This window comes from Ciona robusta, chromosome 3, assembly GCF_009617815.1.
Source record: "Ciona robusta chromosome 3, ASM961781v2".
NCBI lineage: Eukaryota > Metazoa > Chordata > Ascidiacea > Phlebobranchia > Cionidae > Ciona > Ciona robusta.
The window spans coordinates 9067525-9087203 of record NC_143237.1 but is presented as its reverse complement, the minus strand read 5'-3'; the positions used below and the strand labels follow the sequence as shown (position 1 = coordinate 9087203).

Here is a 19679-nt window from a genome sequence, read left to right as displayed (position 1 = left end):
AGCCTAACACGCTAACTAAAAGACACATCATGTCTAATATTTACATTTTTCGTTTTAAAAGTTACATTGTTCGACTTTTAAAGTTTTTAATAATAAAACTTCGATCAAGTATAAGTGTATAGTACTGTGGCCTAAGGTAGGACACTTATAGCATATATAGTAGGGTGGGGTAAGATGGGACACCTTTTCATTCTGTTTCTCGTCCCATTTGGTAGTAAGCAAAGAACATTCAAAGAATTATAAAACTATATTCTTACGACTCCCATAGAACGTTGTTAATTGTTTAAAACACGAACAGAAAATTTGGATCTTATGTGCTAAAGGTGTCCCGTCTCCCCCCGTCCTACTATAATATTTAAATATCCTGATCGTGTTTTAAACAATTAACAACAGTCTATGGGAGTCGTGAGGACATAGTTTTATAATTCTTTGAATGTTCTTTGCTTACTACCAAATGGGACGAGAAATAGAATAAAAAGGTGTCTCATCTTACCCCACCCCCTATTAACCAAATTTAACGAATAAACTTTTGCTAAAAATACAGTTCATTATGTAAGTGTACAACGAAACAAACTTCGTACATCCATAATCAAAGTTAATTTTCCAAAAACTCAACTCGGGGGTCTCATTAGGCTAAAAATCTGAATACACGCATCACATTTTGGTGGATCTTGAATAGGGAAAGCTCCCTTTTCAAGAAATACTCACCGGGCCCCCCACCGGGCGTGTTTTAGTATGACTCGTAACACCGGGTCCTCACCGGGTCCCACCGGGCCCCACCGGGCCCCGCACCGGGCGTGTTTTAGTATATTTTTTTCCACCGGGCCCCACCGGGCCCCGCCGGGCGTGTTTTAGTAGGACCGAAATACGGAACTAGAACTAGTCAAGAAGGTCCCTGCTAAATACCGCGATGGACAATTTACTTTATGCAAGTTGTTCCTGCTGTTATTGTCAGTTAGGATGTTGTTATTTAATTAATTTACCGAATGAAGTGGCGGAATGATTGTTTTGGTAAAAAGCCTAATCATTAAAAATTGTCTGCTGTCATTTTTTTGTTTTGTAATGTGGCCGTTGTCATAATTTATATTTTAGTGACTGTATAGTCTAGATCGTAGATATGTGCCTCAAAAATGCGTTCTGTATCTTACTATTTGTAGTTGCTCTTGGTGAATGCAGCCAATATACTTTTGTCAAATCAGGTCAGTACTATAGTTATTATTTAGTTTGTCTTCCAATATAGTGGTTTTGCATTTATTAATACAAATTACTGCTATTGTGTAGTTGACCTGTAACATCATAGCAAAAGAGACCCAAAAATATAATTACTCCTAAATTTACACATGTGGTAACTTGTAAGACTTTGCAAGGTGTGTGTTATTTCAATTGTCATTGCCCCACCAACCAAGAATAAATGATATTTATTTATTTGCCCTGCCGATATAACCCGATCTTGTTAATACTTAACTATAACATAGATATTTGAATATTACATAACCTAAATAGACTGTAACCTCAACATTGAATTTAAAAAAACATTTCATGTATTTTCAGATGATGACTTCGGCTTTGCCAGCTACCTTCAAAGCAACATGGTTTTGCAGAGGGCACCAAACAGTGCAGTATTGTGGGGTTACGGAACTATTGGTGCATCAGTTACAGTTACTGTTGATGGTGTGGATTATATGTCTGCAGTAAAACTAGGTAAGCAGCCTTTTTTTAAATCTATGCTTGTGAAGCTGTATCACATCTGTGGCTTAGTTCTGTAGCAACAAGGTAAATTATATCACAATAAGTGTTGGAACTGAAGTTGTAATAGAACAAACGGCTACAAATAATTATCTAATCAGACAAACACATGCAAGCAATATATATACTTTTACCCCCAAACGCAATTGCCATTTTCAGGTCATGATGGAAAGGGAAACTGGAACGTAACTCTCAAGCCACACAAACAAGGGGGTCCTTTTACCATCACTGCAGTGCAAGATAAACCTGTTGCGAAAGCTATGATTGATAATGTGATGTTTGGAGATGTTTGGTTTTGCAGTGGTCAAAGCAACATGCAGTTTGCCATGCAACAGGTATCCACTGGATTTGTAATTTAAAACAAGTTTAAAAACCTTATAACATGTTGTATCTGTGGTGCTTTTAAGTGCTGTAAGACTACTGCGAAATAGCCGTATACAGAATAAGTTTTTTGTTAGTCATTCTGTAGTGCTTAATCAGCACTCAGCAGTAACCGCCGTTTATTTCAAGTAAGCAATTATCACTATTATTTAGATCACATACATACATACATGTTATTACTTTTACGTTCGCAACATTCCCCCACTCATAAAAAGTCAATATTTGCATTCCAGATATTGAATGCTAGTTACGAATTGGACCAGGTTAAAAATTATCCAAATATCCGGATATTTTATGCAGCTATGGAAACTTCGAATGTTACTTTATACGATTTAAAAGGAATTCGAACCCCATGGTCAGTTCCAACTCATGGTAAGTTAAACAAACAAAGCAATCACATTTACAGTTGTTTTTTCAAATGTATTGTTGAACTATCAGGTGTCGTGTTGAAGTGCCATTGTCTCTTATGTTTAAGATATCATGTTTAAGGCTTGAAGCCGCTACCATGGTGGCATGTGGGGCCGTGGGGGTGTTTCCTTTCTTATGTTGTTAAAACTGTCAGCCATACAGAAAAAAACACAATCAAAACAAACACCCACAAAGTTACATACAGATAGAGTGTAACTAATTTCCACCAAGTGTAAAATTGGAAACTGGAGAACTTCTGAAGTTTCCCTAGTATACAAGTGATACCCATTCATTCTTTTATTCATCCATTTGTTTGTCTATCCTCCCATTATTAATTCCAGAAAATGTAAATGGCTTCTCGGCTGTATGTTGGTTGTATGGGAAATATCTTTACAACAAATTGAAGATGCCGATTGGTCTTGTTCATTCTGCATGGGGTGGTACACCAATTGAAACATGGTCCCCGTATGATGCTTTGAAAGATTGTGGATTAAACAAGGAGTATGATCCAGCCGATCTTGAGTAAGTGATGTAATGTTATTTTTATATTTATATTTTGTATATGTTTTAGTAATTTTTGTAGTCTCTAATGGTGTTCTAAACTATCTGTTTGAGAGAGAGGTTTGAGTTAAATAATTTTTGATAAGTTTGTTAAAAATCAAAGTTTACATAAAAAAATATTTTACACATTTATATATATTATATATATATGTGATATGTGTTAATTTAATATTCAATATATTTTTATTTCCACAGAACACCTTCTGTGCCTGTACCAAAGTATAACTCAATTGCTCCAAACCCTAATCCACAAAACAATTCATTATTATGGAATTCTATGGTTTCCCCCTTTCTTAACATGACGATCAAAGGAGTTATCTGGTACCAAGGTGAAAACTGAATTCATTATTTGCCATAAAAAAAAACGTTATAATTTTCATGCAAAGGGTTTGGGAAATTCTGCCAAATTTGTAATCAGTCACCATAGCGTTTTGTTGTGTTTAGTTACATAATTAGGAAAAGTTTTTATGGTGTTTAGTAACCTTACGGCTAATGTATTAGTTTTGTGTTTAATTGGTACTATATAGGTCACCCCTCAAATAATTTTCTCACCTATTTATTAAACTATTTAATAAACAATGCAGCATAAATTTATGGTACACTATCTTTATCTGTGATATGTCTAACTTTAAAGATCTACTCAACTCTAAAATTAAGAAAAAAGATCTAATCTAAATGTCGCATATTTATTACAGGGGAGCAAAATGCTTATTACCACAGAGATGAATATGGTTGCTCATTTCCCACAATGATTCACTACTGGAGACAGAGATGGCACGAGGGGACAGGGGGACAGACTGAACCCGTCTTCCCATTTGGTTTTGTGCAACTTTGTGTTCGTAACGAGCCAACATGGATGGACGATGGCTATTATTCCACCATTAGATGGCACCAGACTGCAGATGTTGGTTATGCTTCAAATGATAAGATGCCAAACACATTCATGGCTGTTACAATTGATTTACCCGACAGTGGGATACCTTTTAACAGGTAAGAAATTAATGTATTCTTACCAAAGCAATAAAAAATAAATAAATGAAACCGAAAACAAAATCGTACTTATAATATATATATGTATATTTATTTGCAACTGAAGGTGTAGGGATACACAGGGCCAGGGCTATGTACATATGCTGGAAATTTTTTCAGCTATTTGTCTCTTTATAAAGTTAGCCATTTTTGACAGTTTCCTTGAAATAAAACAACGCAGAACATATTACTCGTAAATTGTCGTTTTATAAATAGATAACTTTAACTGTATCGTACGTTTAGCATCCACACAATTATTTAAAGAAGATTGGCAACTTTTATTTCCTGCTAATTTCCTTGTATTTGTTGTTTAAATAAATATTAGTTTTCAAGAGGTGAATTAAAAAAAAAAAATTATATATTCCGTATTTAAACTTCTCTCTCTATATATGTAATATTTATATGTATATATGTATATAAATTTTTAAAAAAAATAATATCGTTTAAAATGGTTAAGCTGATAAAGATAAGCTCTGCCATGGCTGTTTCCTAAATGCATGATGTTTATATATATATATATATATATATATTATACATGTTAAATATCAATTATCCACCTTCCAATACAGTCCACACACACGAGATAAAGAAGATGTTTCAATGCGCTTAGCTAACGGAGCTTTGAACATTGTTTATGGCTACGATGTTCTTGCTGTTGGTCCAACCCCAGAGGTAATCTACCAGAGGTCTCTGACTGAGCTACAGATTGAATACAGCAACAGTCAAAATTTGGTCCTGACCAGCACAGAAAATTTTCAGGCAAGATTTTTCTTAGTGTGTATTATTATAAATGTACAATTGTGTTTATTGTGTATATGTGTTTCTGATTGTGTTTTGTTGTACAATATTTTGTAGAAGTTGTAGTCAATGCTTTTTACAATAGTTAGTAAGTATTTTGTAAAATAATGGTTTGTTATGCAATACCAGTGCATGCAATATTCATTCAGATAAAACGTTGGAAAAATTTGTAGTGGTTAAAAATTTTCTTGAATTTTGAGTCATTGTCTTTTCTCATTCCATTTGGTAGTAAACAAAGAACTTTTATATATTTATAAAACCACACTACTCTACAAGAGCGTTAATAATTGTGAAAAACATCAGTATCCATCTTACCCCACCATACAGTATATTAAAACTCAAAGTGTGATTTTATTTTTACTTTTTTTTTATCAGGTTTGCTGTGATCCCGATGTATGCCCTGAAAGTGAGGCATACAATGGCCCAACATGGCAAAATACAACTGTTAGCTCATGGGACCTTCATTCACTCAGAGTGAATATCACTGTATGCATGAAACAACATGTTAATGCCGTGCGGTATGCATGGACCGTTACCCCATGCCCTTTCAAAAAATGTCAGATTTACAATGACAAGGGCCTGCCTGCCCCACCTTACATATTTTATTGTTAAAGTTATCGAATAATCTTTAAATGATTTATCATTGAAATTCTGTTTAATATTATATCGCCATTCAGTCATTTTAATTGTTTGTGTTCCCGTATATGACATGGCTCTCCGGGTGACCTGAAAGCTAAATTTTATTTTTATAATTGGTATAACCACAATAATCATATTAGTTGTGTGAATTATACATATTCATGGTCTACCTCAATACACCCAATAAAGTAGTGTAGACACTTAGATTCCAGATAAAAAAAATTCAGTGTGTTATAATATTCGATTGTTTGGTGGGCCAGAAAGATGTTTTACAAAATTTATTATGTTAGCTGCCTGTGGTTTGTCTTTTTGTAGCATTTTTCACCTTAGTTTTTCTTTGATTATGCATTTTTCTATATGTAGTAAAGATCAAGTTCATGTATTGCATTGTATGGAAATTCTTATGCAGAATCTTCCCTTTTGATTGCACTTTTGCTCCAAATTTTATCATTCCAAACTTTTGTAAATGATTTTCATTTATTTATAACATAACGTTTCAACTATGATTTAGGTTTAGGGCTTTTTGTAAGTGGCTAAACATGTATTTTATCTGCGGTATAATGCTTGTTTTGCTTCCATTTACAAGAGGGGAGACATTTACAAAAGGTAACTGACTTGTTAGTTTACTCACATTTTTTTGTTATTAAATGATTTATATTATGTGTATAGGCCTAATCATAATTTTTTGTTATTAAATGACTGATTAGTTTACACATAAATTTTGTTATTAAATGTCATATTAGTTACTGTCATTTAATGATTTCTTTGTATATGCCTAGCTACCTAATCATATTTTTGATTGTAAAATGACACATTAGTTTCCTGATAATTTTAATATCTTGAACCTCTAAACTTTAGGTTTAGATGACTTTGCCTTTGCCTCTTACTACCAAAACAACATGGTTCTACAAATGGAACCGTACAGAGCTGTTATTTGGGGTTATGGCACTATTGGTGCTACAGTGAACATATCACTCATACAAGATGTATATTCAACTAAAGTAAGAGCTGGACCAACAGGCAAGGGAGTGTGGTCAGTAACATTGAACAGCCATGCTGCTGGAGGTCCTTTCATGATCCAGGGAGTGCAGGATTACTATGGAATGCTGCATTGGATTCTGCTTAAGGGAGTTTTATTTGGTGATGTTTGGGTGTGTGGAGGACAGAGTAATATGCAGTTCACTGTTTCAATGGTAAGCTGGGTTTTTTATTTGCGACATCTTAACGAAAATTGCTCCGACCCAGTTCTTCATTACTAGTTGTCTTCTTTCACAAGCATACAATCGAAAAAATTTCTCAATAATAATTAGCCACAAAGCTACATATGTGGTAACTCGTAAGCCGGCACAAAGTGTTTGAAATAGAACATCCTTGTTATAACAGTTTTGGTTTTTCCCCATATGAAAATAAAACAAAATTTATTCATTAATAAAACTTAAACTATGATGTTTTTAGTTAGAGAACCCAGCAAAGGAAGTGGAGTTAGCTTCAAAGTATCCGGACATCAGACTGTTAACAGTTGCAGAATTAATATCACAAGAACCTGAGTACGATATTGAACGTTTGGAACTTGGGTGGTCACTTCCGTCTAATGGTAAAAATGTTTGACCCTTTTTTTTCTTTAAAAAAGTAACTTCTTTGTTGAGTGTTTTATTAATTTTTTTTATTATAAAAATGTAAAAGTTCTTCATTTATTTCTGCATTAAATCACATAATTTTCTGGGGAACACTTGTTTAAAGCAAGTTCAACTGATTTCCTCTCACCCACAACTTCATTTCACCCAGAGTCTCTTAATGGTGGGACATGGTCTCATTTCTCAGCTGTGTGTTGGATATATGGCCGACACTTGTATGATGCATTACAAGTTCCTATTGGTCTTGTCGCATCTTCATATGGTGGAACGGCTGTGGAAGCATGGTCATCTCCACAGGCCTTGAAAGAGTGTGGTTTAGAAAGAAGTAATAAAATAAGGTATTAAAAATTTACAAAAAACAAAAATTAAAAAAATATACAATAAAAGAGTGTGGTTTAACAGCGTATGATAAAATCAGGTATTGATTTAAACATAATATACAACATAAATTTTACATTGGATAAATTTTGTTTATCTATTCGAATACAGTAAAAAAGAGCAGATTAATAATTAAAAAAAGGGGTTTGGCAGAGAAACGACAGTCAATAAAAAGTTACTCTTGGTAAAAACTACTTAAGTAAAAGTGTCAAATAAAAGCATGACTGATAAACCCACACTATTCAACCTTCAACTTTACTGGGGTAACTCTGGTATAAATCCAGGTGCCATGGTGTGCCAAGCCATGGAATTTCAACCTTATAGACTAAAAATAACAACCTTATAGACTAAAAATAACAACCTTATAGACTAATTAATAATATAATTTATTTTTTCACAGATTTGGTGATCGCAACTCTAACAGCGTCCTGTGGAATGCAATGATTCATCCATTACTTAACATGACTATAAAAGGGACAATATGGTACCAAGGTAATTTTGAAACACACAAATGTATTACAAAGTGTAGATATTGTTTTGTTATTTTTTGTTGTGTTTGTGTACTCTTTTTGCACAAATATTTGTATTTTTTTTGTAAAATATGAATAACACATAAATGCAATTTATTTGTCCATGTGTGTGGGCAGATTTATGTATTCCAATGACATCAAAACATACAATCCTTTGTAACATTTTCTAACAAACAGGTATGTATTATGTAATACATAGCATGAACCTCTGTATTGCTACAAAGCAATTCGGGACATTTAGTCAAATGGCGACAATTTGCAAAAAAGATGCTCATTCCCAAATGGTTAATCCATAGAAAACCTTTACAGGAGAACAAAATTTTCATTACCATACTGCTGAGTACGCATGTTCATTCCCTGCTATGATAAAAGACTGGAGGAAGAAGTGGCATGAGGGGACAGGAGGTCAAACTCATAGAGAATTCCCATTTGGTTTTGTGCAGGTTTGTTGTGTTTGGTTGATTTTGCTGCTTAATACAGTTTTGAAGCCAACATTTTGTTGTAAGAAAAATGGAAAATAAGGAAAAATTCAAACAACATTTTTTAAACCGCCTGTCCACTGTTTCTTTTATATTCCCTGGGAGTTTTTGCAGAAAAACAAGTTTTACAATAAAATTTATATTTTTTTATTTTAACAAATCACCGTGTCAGTTCTTACTAAATCCTTTATTTCAGCTAAGTACAGTAAACAGTACAGATGATGGGTGTTTTTCACTTATAAGATGGCACCAAACTGCCGACATTGGGTATGCACCTAATGTTAAGATGCCAAACACATTCATGGCGGTTGCAATGGATCTACCTGATAATGAATCACCATTTGGAAGGTAAGGTGATTAAAAGATCCATTTGGAAAAGGTGCCAATCCTGGACTAAATCCTAAGACGGATAGCGTGCCATGCTGTTAGACCTCACCTATATAGAACATACTAAAAGAACTGAATACACCAATAAATTAAGGCTTTAAAACCTCCCATAAAGGATATTCTTCTGTCTTTTTATGCCCAGTCTTATTTAATTATGTTTTATTCAGGTGTGGTAAGACTAAGATAACTAAACAGTTTTTTTTCTATATAAATTAAAAAAGACATATCAATTTAAAATATATATTTCAAATAAAAATAACAATTTTTGGCTTTTTTTAAGTTACACATTAAACAGAGAATAAAATGGTTAGTTTTCTACTTTTTATTTATTTAACAGCATACACCCCCGTGACAAAGATGATGTAGCGAAACGTTTAGTGGTGGGTGCATTAAATGTTGGGTATGGCAGGAATGTTGAGTTTCAAGGTCCATTTCCAGAGTCGGTGATTGAAACAGCAAACAACCATCTTCTTGTGACTTACCCAAGTAAAGAACGGATCATTGTGAAAGAAAGAGGGAGTTTTCAGGTTTGTTTAGGCTGTTAAATGTGTTTCACCTATTTATACTAATGTTACAAGCAACTGTAGAATTAACATTACGCCGATCATCCATAAATACATTGATTGTGCAGATATATCATACATTAGAAACCAAATCAAAAACATTTTCAATTGCCTATGCTACATAACCACTGAACTTTTCAATCCACAGGTGTGTTGCACATCACCATGCAATATATCTGAACCATCACCCTCTCCGTCATGGCTGTGGACACCGATTGTGTCCCATGATCTATATTCCATAACCCTTGACACACGTGGGTGCACGAATAGCGCAGAAAGCCCAAAAATGCTTCGGTACGCTTGGGCGCTCACACCCTGCCCATTCAAGCAGTGCTCTGTGTACAATGAATGTGATTTGCCAGCTCCACCGTTTGTTATCCCTATAAATGGAAAATAAACTACCAATATTTGAGAATTTTCAAATCCAAGTTTCAACCCACATTGTATAGCATTTATCTCTAATAAAATTTATTATTATTAAAGTTATATATTCAAGTTATAGAAGCTCTCTCCATTTTCTGTGCAAACTAGGAACAAAACCAAATATCTTCCATAATTCTGTACACTGTTAATAATAGTGGCTGATACCAAAAGTATATTAACCAAAGTGTGTATTTATAATTGAACTACATATTTTTATCATTGTAGTCCATCTACAGTATATATATACAGAAATAACCTGAAATTAAAGTTGAAATATTTTATCCATCTGCCCAAAATAATGTGGCGCGAAGCTATGTTTTGTTCAGATATTTTATTTGATCAATTTAGTTTTCATTTATATGCAAAGGAAATCATGATTATGGATTTTTTGTAATGTTTATGCAGTTTTGTTCTAATCGTTTTTTTTCTATTATATGTGTATCAAGTAATTTCCCATTTATTAATATTTTTTCTTTCAGAAGTAGTTTTATCAATTAGTACCCGTTTGTAGCAATATTACAAAACAAAGTTATTATCTTCTGGGATTTCTTTGCTTCAGTTGCATAATTTTATTATCTGTCGTGTCATTTAAAGTATAAAAGAATTTTATTTATTAATGTTAAAAATACATCTGTACTTTAAAAATGGTTAATTTCTGAATTTTTTATCCTGAAGGTCAGCTTTTATTTAAAAAGCCATTTAGTTATCCTTGTGGGTTATCCCAAAATTCTTACACTATTTTTAAAGTAATGTTGAAAAACTTACCAAAACTTTTTTCTTTTTTTAGAATTCTTCCTAATGCATGTAGGTAGAAGGTTTAGGCATGAAAGTGTTTCTGCTGTGTTTATTCTGTTGTATGACAACCTATACACAGGGAAAGGATATAACAGTTAAAGGAAATGGTAGGTTTCCTATTTTAGCATTGTTGCTACAACTGCTCATGTTTTAATTTACTCCAGATGACAACTGGTTTCGATTTGCTTCTTATTATCAAAACAAAATGGTTCTGCAGCGTGAACCACACCGTGCTAACATATGGGGCTATGGCATGCTGGGTGCAAATATGACATTATCTATTTCTGGTACTAATTACACAACAACTGTAAGAGTTGGCCCAAATAAAGCTTTTGTTTGGAACTTTATTCTGCCACCCTACAAAGCTGGGGGGCCGTTTTCAATAAAAGTCTATCATGAGTTTTATGGATTATTAACTTGGATAGAATTAAAGGATGTTCTATTTGGTGATGTTTGGGTTTGTAGTGGGCAGAGTAATATGCAATTCACTGTTTCAATGGTGAGTAAAATAATCTAAAGTATATTTCTACAACGGTTACTATTTGAATAATTCAGTCTAAATAAAATGACACTTGTGCTGTTATAACTGAACATTATGTGGTTTTTAATATGACAATTTATTTTCAAACTTGATTTACTTCTTTTTTAGGCATTTAATCTGACTGAAGAATTGAAAGCAGCGTCAAATTATGATAAAATACGACTTTTAACAGTTGGCAGTGTTGAGTATTTGTTTCCACTTTATGACCTTGTGTCTGTCATACAACGATGGTCAATTCCTTCAGCAGGTATTGATTTTTATGTAGAGTTAGGAAATATAGTAGTGGAAGTGAGATCAGTGTTTCTCTTTCCCAAACCCTCTTGTCCACAGAACCATTTTTTTGTAAATCTGATTTTCTTGAATTCCAATCGTATGTTGAAATGTATTTTTTCAATTGGTTTAATTTGTTGTTTCAATTTGTAAAATATACACACTGATTAGTTACACTATCAGTTTAAATAATTGTTACAGTATTTTTTACTGAAACTTTAGGTCACTATAAATTGTAAGTTTATTTGTTTATAAAAATGCTGCCACACCCAGTTAACGCCTTCAACAACTACCTTTGTACAGAAACTTTGGTTAAAAATGTTTCTGGCTTGTCGGTTAAAATTGATGATACAGAGTGTACAATAATATAAAGCACCGATTCGTTACATTTTGCTAAAAATTTATACTAATATAAAAGTAGTATAAAAGCACCAATTTGTTAAACTTTCTAAAAATTTTTACTAGTTTGGGTTACTGTTAATTTTTGTGTTGCCGCACCTAGTTTTTTAAGTAACTGTATGCTAATGCCTTCATTTAAAAAATCATTGACCAATTTTTTTGTACAGAAACTTTGGTTGGACCGCCATGGACTTACTTTTCAGCTGTTTGCTGGTTTTATGGAAAGAAATTGTATGAGGTGTTGGATGTTCCTATAGGCCTAATATCATCTGCTTATATTGGCAGTGCAATAGAGCCTTGGTCTTCACCGGATGCATTGAAAACATGTGGCTTGTTTAAACCAAACTTGTAAGAGAAATATGCAATCTACTTCTATTATATGTGGGTGATGTGCCGTGGCATGACTTGCCATGGGTTCTATGATTTAGGCCAGGATTGGCTCATTACTTTAATGCAAGTTACTTGACTAAAACTCTTTGTATTAAAAAGTAATTGCTCTTTTAGAACAGATATTAACAAGATCAAAAATGCAGCATTCCCATTTGTTAACTCTATATTGTGGAATGTGATGATACACCCTTTGTTGAACATGACAATTAAAGGGGTTATTTGGTACCAAGGTAAAAACTTCCATCTTTCTCCCATTTAAAATATTTTACTGACTATGTACACATAGGCTACTTTAAAATGGTTAATTTTTTTGGTTATAATGTAACTAAACACGGATATTGAAAATTGAAATGGATTAATTTTTTGCATGGTGGTTAAGGTGCCATGTAATTTCAAACAGTGTTAGTTATAACGATGCGCCAAGCTTCGAACCTGTATCCTCTAGTCTAGAGGCAACCTCTTCCAATGAGCCAGATCGCCAATTCCCTTTTTCTTACTGTAGGCGAATCCAACACAGAATATCACAACGAACATTACTTGTGTTCATTCCCTGCCATGATAAGGGATTGGAGACTGAAATGGTATGAAGGTACCAATGAAAACACACACAAACAATTTCCCTTTGGATTTGTTCAGGTACCTTGCTTGGTCAATTGTATTAAGTCACAACAAATAGACTGTATTCAGTTCCCTATCAATCTGTATTTGCAGATGAGAGTTTGATGTACAGTCAGACTGTGTAAACTAAATTCCCGTACACCAATATATGCATATGTTATGTATAAGCAATCAATACAAAGTTTTAAACCCACCTAAAAGGTTTACTTACATATTTTGCAAAAAAAACAACTTATGCACAGTTCTACATGTTACAGAAAATCAATATTTAAATTACTTTTTTCAGTTGTCAGCAGTTGGTATTGACAGTATCCCTAATGATGGGAAATTTCCATTGATAAGATGGCACCAAACTGCTGACTATGGTTATGTTCCAAACAAAGTAATGCCAAATACATTCATGGCTGTTACCATGGATCTTCCTGATCTAACATCTCCGTTGGAAAGGTACTATATCATACAGTGGCCAATGTTTTACCAATAAATGGTGTATATTAGTTTTATTCACAGCCTGTTTTGTCGAATGTCATTTTATTTTCCTAATTTGTTTTTTTCTGTATTTCCCCATATTAGAATAAAATATTTGCGAAAAAAAAAGTACAAATGTTTTATTATTTTATACTGTTTCAGTAAATAAAACTTGTTCATCGGACAAAGGCATTCGTTAAAAGTGTTCTGTTTCATATACCTATTTAACTTTGTGGGTAATTATTTTTTTGATTTTTTTGTTTTATATGTGGTTAACAATTTTAACAACCAATAAGGGTCAACTTATATAAAACAATGTCCATTAACTGCTGCGTTACAAAATATAACAATAATGTTTTGATTTTTTCTGGAGTTGTGTGTTCCTGCTACTAATATTATTCCCAATCGAAGCAACAAAAATATTCCATATATATTATTGAATATGTTGTAGTGCAACTACAGTGTATTAAACTTTTTAAGCCTCTTTTACGTTGTCAGTATCCACCCTCGTGATAAACAAGATGTAGCTCAACGCCTTTTACTCGGCTCTTTAAAAGTTGCATACGGCCATAATGTTAATTCAGAAGGTCCACTTCCAAGTTCTGTTAGAAGTTATGGAAAATCGAAAATTTTGCTTCAATACCCAACCACCCAACACCTCATTGTGCAAGAGAAAGGAAATTTTGAGGTAAAATATCAAATAAGCCTAAGTGTATTTTTAATTTGTATGCTTTTTTAACAACTGTAGTTAATCCATTCATGCGCGTCACTAATTAGATGACGAGGCATTTGGCTAATTTTTTGTATGTCTGAAACATCACTGTAGCCATTAGTGGCCAAGTGTCTAGCTCAAAGACATCCCCAATGTTTGCATAATAAAACTCTGAATCTAGTATCTGAATTTACGAGGTAAGTCCTCCAACCACTGCGAAAATGCGAGCATATGTTTCAAACAAGCATTATCACTGAAGGGATATGTGAAAGAAAGATAAATACAAACTGCAACCCAATTATTTGACAGGTGTGTTGTGACCAAACCAAGTGCAAACTAGCAGACCCATATCCATCTCTAGTTTGGAAATGGGCTCCAATTTCTGCTCATACAAATCACACGATTACACTTGATGCGCAGAAATGCAGAAATATTGGAGTGCCAGCACAATTTGTTCGTTATGCGTGGGCGCTTGCCCCTTGCAAATTCAAGCAATGCTCGGTTTACAATAACAATGGTCTTCCAGCACCCCCGTTCTTTTTACCAGTCATATTATAACTGTATTTATTGAGTTTTTTTTCACTTGAAACCAGCTATGAAATTTTGTTCTTTATTTTTATATGTTACTGACGCAGAATTTTTAGCAATTTTACAATAACGCGCTTGCTGTTAAATACTTTTTGTACTTTACTTATTTCGCAAACTGTCCCAATCTCCTTTATTATTTTACCTAATCGAAATACATTTCTTCAACTTTAAGGTTTTAACAGAAAATATGTTACGAACGATTTTTACATCACCACGCCACTTGGCAAACCAAACGTCGTAACGAAAAAATTCCCTTTATTTGTTTGATGAGCAATTTCTTACAATCGCCGTTTGTCAATGTACATTATTGAAACCGCGCTTATGCTGAAACGTTACACGCACGTATGCGATTTAAAAATATTAAAATACAGAAATGTAAGAAAAAAAGTTCTAAAAAATACAACTTTTTTAGTGATTAAGATTTTTAAATGTAAAATAATTAGAGACCAAGCAAGGCAAAATATTGTAAAATAATCACTCTTGTTTTTACATTGGTGTGATGTTGTCGGCTATAGTTTGCGTCTAATTTTCAAAAAACGGGCAGTTCCGAGTCACTGTTCGTGGCTAGGCGTTGGAGTTATTTCTGTAGCGCTTGTATATTGCATCAGTATAGCCGTTGTGTTAATAACCGTGGTAATAAATATTCGACAAACCAGTTACTGCTTGGTTAGCCACAATCCAGGAGTGAATTAGACTTAGCGGCAAGTTTGGAACACACAAAACGCAACTAGCATATCTCACATCGCTAGTTGCTAGACTTTAGCAGACAATAGCACAAAGGACCTGCTTCCGCCGCATCCGCCCTTGTGTTGTGGATAATGCCGACAATTCTCGCTGTGCGGTTACCATAATATTATACGATTGTGGTTATAATTAAAACGTGGTGTATTATTTTTCTAGTGTTGAGCCGAGTATATTGTATGCCCGTGTGTCATTATATTGTCTCAAGTTCAGCGTCTCGTATCACACAAACAATTATACATCAAGCGAGTAAAGGCAGAGAATGGGATTATTCAAATCAACGTTTTTAATATCGTTGTCACTGATAATATTTCAAATGGCTTGGTAAGTGTATACGTAACAGTGTAAAGAAGAAACTACTTGCTATAAGGTTATATGATGTATATACTTATGAAGTTCGCTTTATGTTGGTTGCAATAAATTGTTTTTTGAAGGTGCGCTATCTGGTTGAATTCAGCGCTGAAAAGAACAATAAAGGGAATGGGATTGTTGGTACATAAAAGAAACACAGTACAGCAGAAAATCAAGACTTTCCGTCCAGAAACTACGACAGAGGTTTTTACCACAATTTCACCAACTATAATACAGTCGCGTAAAAAGAAATTTCGATACTTAACACAACCTACTGAGCCAAAACATCATGGCAACATCAACGACACCAGATGTTTGAAGTTAAAAGGTAAATGAGACATTTACTGAAACATTTTTTCTTCATTTGTGTTTTACTCCTGGCCTGGCAGTGTGTTCATTTATTCATTCAATTTATGGTACTGTGAGGTAAAATGAACACTGTTAAAATTAGTATTTTATGATGTGTATTGAACAATTAACTTTTTTAGAGTCGCGTGGCTACGGTTAGATATATTTCTGTAAATATTATTTGTTAACTCCAAACGGCTGACTGCTTAGCGCAAGTTGTAAGGGCGTGGTTTATCAATATCTAACTAAATATATAAAGGCACATATATGTCGCTTATGCCCAGAATAGCGGACTGCCGTATTATTTCCGTTCTCGCATAATCTTACAAATTAATATACTAGTATCGAATTTTTATATGCAAGCATTGCTATATGTCACAGCAGGAAACGCGCGGCACATTTAACTGCGTTATCGTAAAACGCAAGTACGCAACCGTTTAATGTATACAAGCTTTATGCATTACATACAATCTAAACACGCTACATTATTAAATCTGTGCCAGCACAGTCAAACGCTACGCTAACATTTGATATGAGAAAGGATACCATAATTAAGCTACTATATATTTACAGAAAGTACTACCGTCTCGCTTGTGAACTTCGTTGTATCATCTGCACCAAACTTCTTCGCAAGGCAAATAATCAGAGAAACCTCGGGTTCGATTTCATTTGTGAACGGTCTTTCTATAAAACATGTCTTCGTTGTCGGAAAATCAACTGATGAGAATACGAACTTGAAGATTATAAATGAGTCTGAAGAGCACGGAGATGTGTTGTTCTACGACTACCCGGATAACTACTTGTATGTCATATAATAGGGGTGTAAATGTGACGAACAATGTGTAACTATCTATCTCCCCATTGCACACGCTCGGCTTGTAGCAAATACCACCCTCTATAAGTAATGAAAACACATAACCTGAGATAGATTATCGACTATATAATAGGTCGGGGTAAGATGGATTTTGCAATAGCACATTACATTCCATATTCCCTTCTGCTTAAAACAATAACGAGACTTTGCTAAATCCTAGTTCTAAGCATTTGACAACGCTTTCTATACAATCGCTGGGCTCCAGTGGTTTGATTTTGTAAATATGCTTTGTTTGCAACCAAATAGAACAAAAAAAATATGCAACTATGTCCCATCTTACCCCACTCTACCAAAACTATACAAACATTTATTATATATACAAATATATAACTGGCTATTCACATTGATAGGAATTTGGTGTACAAGACACTTGCTCTGCTACAATGGGCCAGTGAGAACCTATCAATGCAAACTATCATCAGCAAAACTGACGATGACGTAGCGGTTGATTTCTTCCAGTTATCAAGAAATTTAGAAGAAATTTTGGACGAAGTGGTACAAAATGTAACGGCTAGCACAGATGAGCATGAGAGACGTAAAAACATTTTCGAAAATGTTCCAGTTATTTGTGGGGTGACGTATAAAACAGGAGAAAGACCACTGCGCGATATACACAACAAAAATTACGCCTCAATCGAAGAATATGCGGCGAGCACATACCCTACTCATTGTGGTGGCCCAATGTACGTGGTGCCAGTGACTATGGCTTCACGCATTTACGGATTGACAGGTGATGATAAAATGTTGACAAACGAAGACGTTTGGTTTACTGGGGTAGTGCGTGAGAGAATTGGCAAAGGTGAAAGTAACATTGTGAGACACAAATATCCTTTCGCACAGCACTATCAAACATCTGAAACTTCGTTTGAATACAGGGAATGGGCAATACGCAATGCTTACAAGTCAATGATTGATGGTTTAAAACATTATAAAATACCATATTGTTAAGAATACCATAACAACACTTTTTATATAGCAGGGTGGGGGGAGATGGGACGCTTTTAGCAATAATAACCAAATCAAATCTGATCGTGTTTTAAACAATTAACAATGGTCTATGGAAGTCATAAGAATTCGGATTTATGTTACTTTGAACGTTCCTTGTTTACTACCAATGGGTCGAGAAAAGAGAGGGAAAATCCATTCCCACTTCCCCATGCTATAGTTGCCACTTTAACAGCGAAACTTATTTACCATTATTATCCTTGCGTATTAGCCAGTAAAGCCTACATCTACGTTAGGTCGACGAGGCCGCTTATAGATCGGGGCATGATGTGCTGGTTCAGCATTGTGCGCACATCAAGAAATTAAATCTCTTCTGATTTTCTTTATTTAAGTTTAGTATATATGTATATATATTTATGATTATACTTCGCTGTTTTACGTGGGAAGCATAATCACAATAAACTTTTAAAATCACTGTAATATTATACCTTCATCACCATATTGAAATCTTACTTTATCCTCGCGTGGCCGAAAAACGACAGTCGTTATAACACACGGGTGATCTCTTTTATACACCTCGTACCAGCTTAACGAGTATGTTACTTTGTGTTTTTTTTTTCTTTTTTTTTATGTGTATTTGGAAGGTAATTTGGAAAGCCCGTTAGTGACCACTGGGTTTGCCGTTAAGTGTCCGCCCACAATGGTAGCGGTGGCGAGCCTCGAACCCATTACTTCTGGGTTGGAGGCAGGCGCGCTTACCAACTGTGCTCCGTAGCACATATACAATTAAAACTATTACCTTGACTTGTGTTTTGTTGGTTTTATCGCATGACTTCGTCAGGCGGCGTTTTATATATCAAGGACCCAGAAATGTTTGTCTATTTCGAGGCAGTTATTTTATAAATTAGGTTGTCAACGACCCCGTGGGTTGTATAAGTATATACATTAGCATGCGGCATTTCCTGAAGATTTGATTTTGTATTTCGGCTAGTTTAGTAAAAAGGAAGAAAGAAGTAATTAGCATATACGAAATAAGGCCAGACCAATTAAAAAATAGGCAATTGAAAATAGAATGAAAAGGTGTCCCATCTTCCCCCACCATATTATATATTAAATAGTCGACAACATACACACATATCCGAGATGATGTGGAACAATATAAGTATTTGTTCCAATAAAGTGGTAAACATACATACTTTTAAATGATTATATACTTCACGTCGTTTTAAATACCCGAAACAATCAACCCTGCCTGCGCAGTAAAACATATTTCTGAGCTCCTTGCTTTTTTTAATAGGACACAAATTTTACTATACAATGGTTATCACATATGCTTATCTCTTTAAAACATAACTTTTTTAATAATAACAATGCAATGTAAATATGTAAAGATTTAAGGACTGGCGATAATATACCATTGCAACACATTTATATTATATAGTTGCCACTTTGCCAGTGAATGTAACTTATTTATCATTAATATGTTTGTATATTAGCCTGTAAAGCCTATATCTATTTTAGGCCGAGGTCGCTAATAGATGGGGGGGCATGCGGGCCTATTGTGTGCTCAAGAAATTAAATCGCCTCTGCTTTTCTTCATTCATATTCAGTATAAAAAATAATTTACTATTTTTTATTACAAATTTGCGTGGCAAATATAACAACGATAAGCTTTATAAAACC

At 34.1% G+C, this 19679-nt stretch overlaps 4 protein-coding genes across 4 annotated transcripts; all 4 read left to right on the top strand.

Annotated features, from left to right (window-relative positions):
- The first annotated feature begins 1040 nt into the window (after window positions 1-1040).
- On the top strand, window positions 1041-6073 carry LOC149739015 (sialate O-acetylesterase-like). Its single transcript, XM_089874950.1, has 9 exons — window positions 1041-1199; window positions 1552-1701; window positions 1906-2081; window positions 2361-2499; window positions 2877-3057; window positions 3292-3425; window positions 3792-4086; window positions 4695-4884; window positions 5299-6073. Exons 1-9 carry the CDS (start codon window positions 1118-1120, stop codon window positions 5533-5535), a joined length of 1584 nt encoding a protein of 527 aa, XP_089731076.1. The 5' UTR covers window positions 1041-1117; the 3' UTR covers window positions 5536-6073.
- On the top strand, window positions 6041-10406 carry LOC149739014 (sialate O-acetylesterase-like). Its single transcript, XM_089874952.1, has 9 exons — window positions 6041-6168; window positions 6421-6755; window positions 7018-7156; window positions 7348-7534; window positions 7975-8066; window positions 8414-8547; window positions 8780-8931; window positions 9308-9497; window positions 9682-10406. Exons 1-9 carry the CDS (start codon window positions 6102-6104, stop codon window positions 9928-9930), a joined length of 1545 nt encoding a protein of 514 aa, XP_089731078.1. The 5' UTR covers window positions 6041-6101; the 3' UTR covers window positions 9931-10406.
- A 291-nt stretch (window positions 10407-10697) lies between these two features.
- LOC149739013 (sialate O-acetylesterase-like) lies at window positions 10698-15392 on the top strand. Its single transcript, XM_089874949.1, has 9 exons — window positions 10698-10858; window positions 10916-11250; window positions 11401-11539; window positions 12129-12309; window positions 12466-12581; window positions 12854-12987; window positions 13256-13416; window positions 13936-14125; window positions 14459-15392. Exons 1-9 carry the CDS (start codon window positions 10780-10782, stop codon window positions 14705-14707), a joined length of 1584 nt encoding a protein of 527 aa, XP_089731075.1. The 5' UTR covers window positions 10698-10779; the 3' UTR covers window positions 14708-15392.
- A 216-nt stretch (window positions 15393-15608) lies between these two features.
- On the top strand, window positions 15609-18474 carry LOC149739012 (beta-1,3-galactosyltransferase 5-like). The gene is made up of 4 exons (XM_089874960.1): window positions 15609-15802; window positions 15913-16157; window positions 16751-16979; window positions 17402-18474. The coding sequence occupies exons 1-4, from the start codon at window positions 15741-15743 to the stop codon at window positions 17997-17999; spliced, it is 1134 nt and encodes a 377-aa protein (XP_089731086.1). The 5' UTR covers window positions 15609-15740; the 3' UTR covers window positions 18000-18474.
- Window positions 18475-19679: the final 1205 nt, after the last annotated feature.

Coding starts and splice junctions, on each gene's coding strand:
- LOC149739015 (XM_089874950.1), top strand. CDS start 1,118: ATGTGCCTCAAAAATGCGTTCTGTATCTTACTATTTGTAGTTGCTCTT. Junction 1,200..1,551: donor ATATACTTTTGTCAAATCAG/GTCAGTACTATA, acceptor ATGTATTTTCAG/ATGATGACTTCGGCTTTGCC. Junction 3,058..3,291: donor TATGATCCAGCCGATCTTGA/GTAAGTGATGTA, acceptor TTATTTCCACAG/AACACCTTCTGTGCCTGTAC.
- LOC149739014 (XM_089874952.1), top strand. CDS start 6,102: ATGTATTTTATCTGCGGTATAATGCTTGTTTTGCTTCCATTTACAAGA. Junction 6,756..7,017: donor TGCAGTTCACTGTTTCAATG/GTAAGCTGGGTT, acceptor TGATGTTTTTAG/TTAGAGAACCCAGCAAAGGA. Junction 8,548..8,779: donor TCCCATTTGGTTTTGTGCAG/GTTTGTTGTGTT, acceptor CCTTTATTTCAG/CTAAGTACAGTAAACAGTAC.
- LOC149739013 (XM_089874949.1), top strand. CDS start 10,780: ATGAAAGTGTTTCTGCTGTGTTTATTCTGTTGTATGACAACCTATACA. Junction 11,251..11,400: donor TGCAATTCACTGTTTCAATG/GTGAGTAAAATA, acceptor CTTCTTTTTTAG/GCATTTAATCTGACTGAAGA. Junction 12,988..13,255: donor TTCCCTTTGGATTTGTTCAG/GTACCTTGCTTG, acceptor TACTTTTTTCAG/TTGTCAGCAGTTGGTATTGA.
- LOC149739012 (XM_089874960.1), top strand. CDS start 15,741: ATGGGATTATTCAAATCAACGTTTTTAATATCGTTGTCACTGATAATA. Junction 15,803..15,912: donor ATAATATTTCAAATGGCTTG/GTAAGTGTATAC, acceptor TGTTTTTTGAAG/GTGCGCTATCTGGTTGAATT. Junction 16,980..17,401: donor GACTACCCGGATAACTACTT/GTATGTCATATA, acceptor TCACATTGATAG/GAATTTGGTGTACAAGACAC.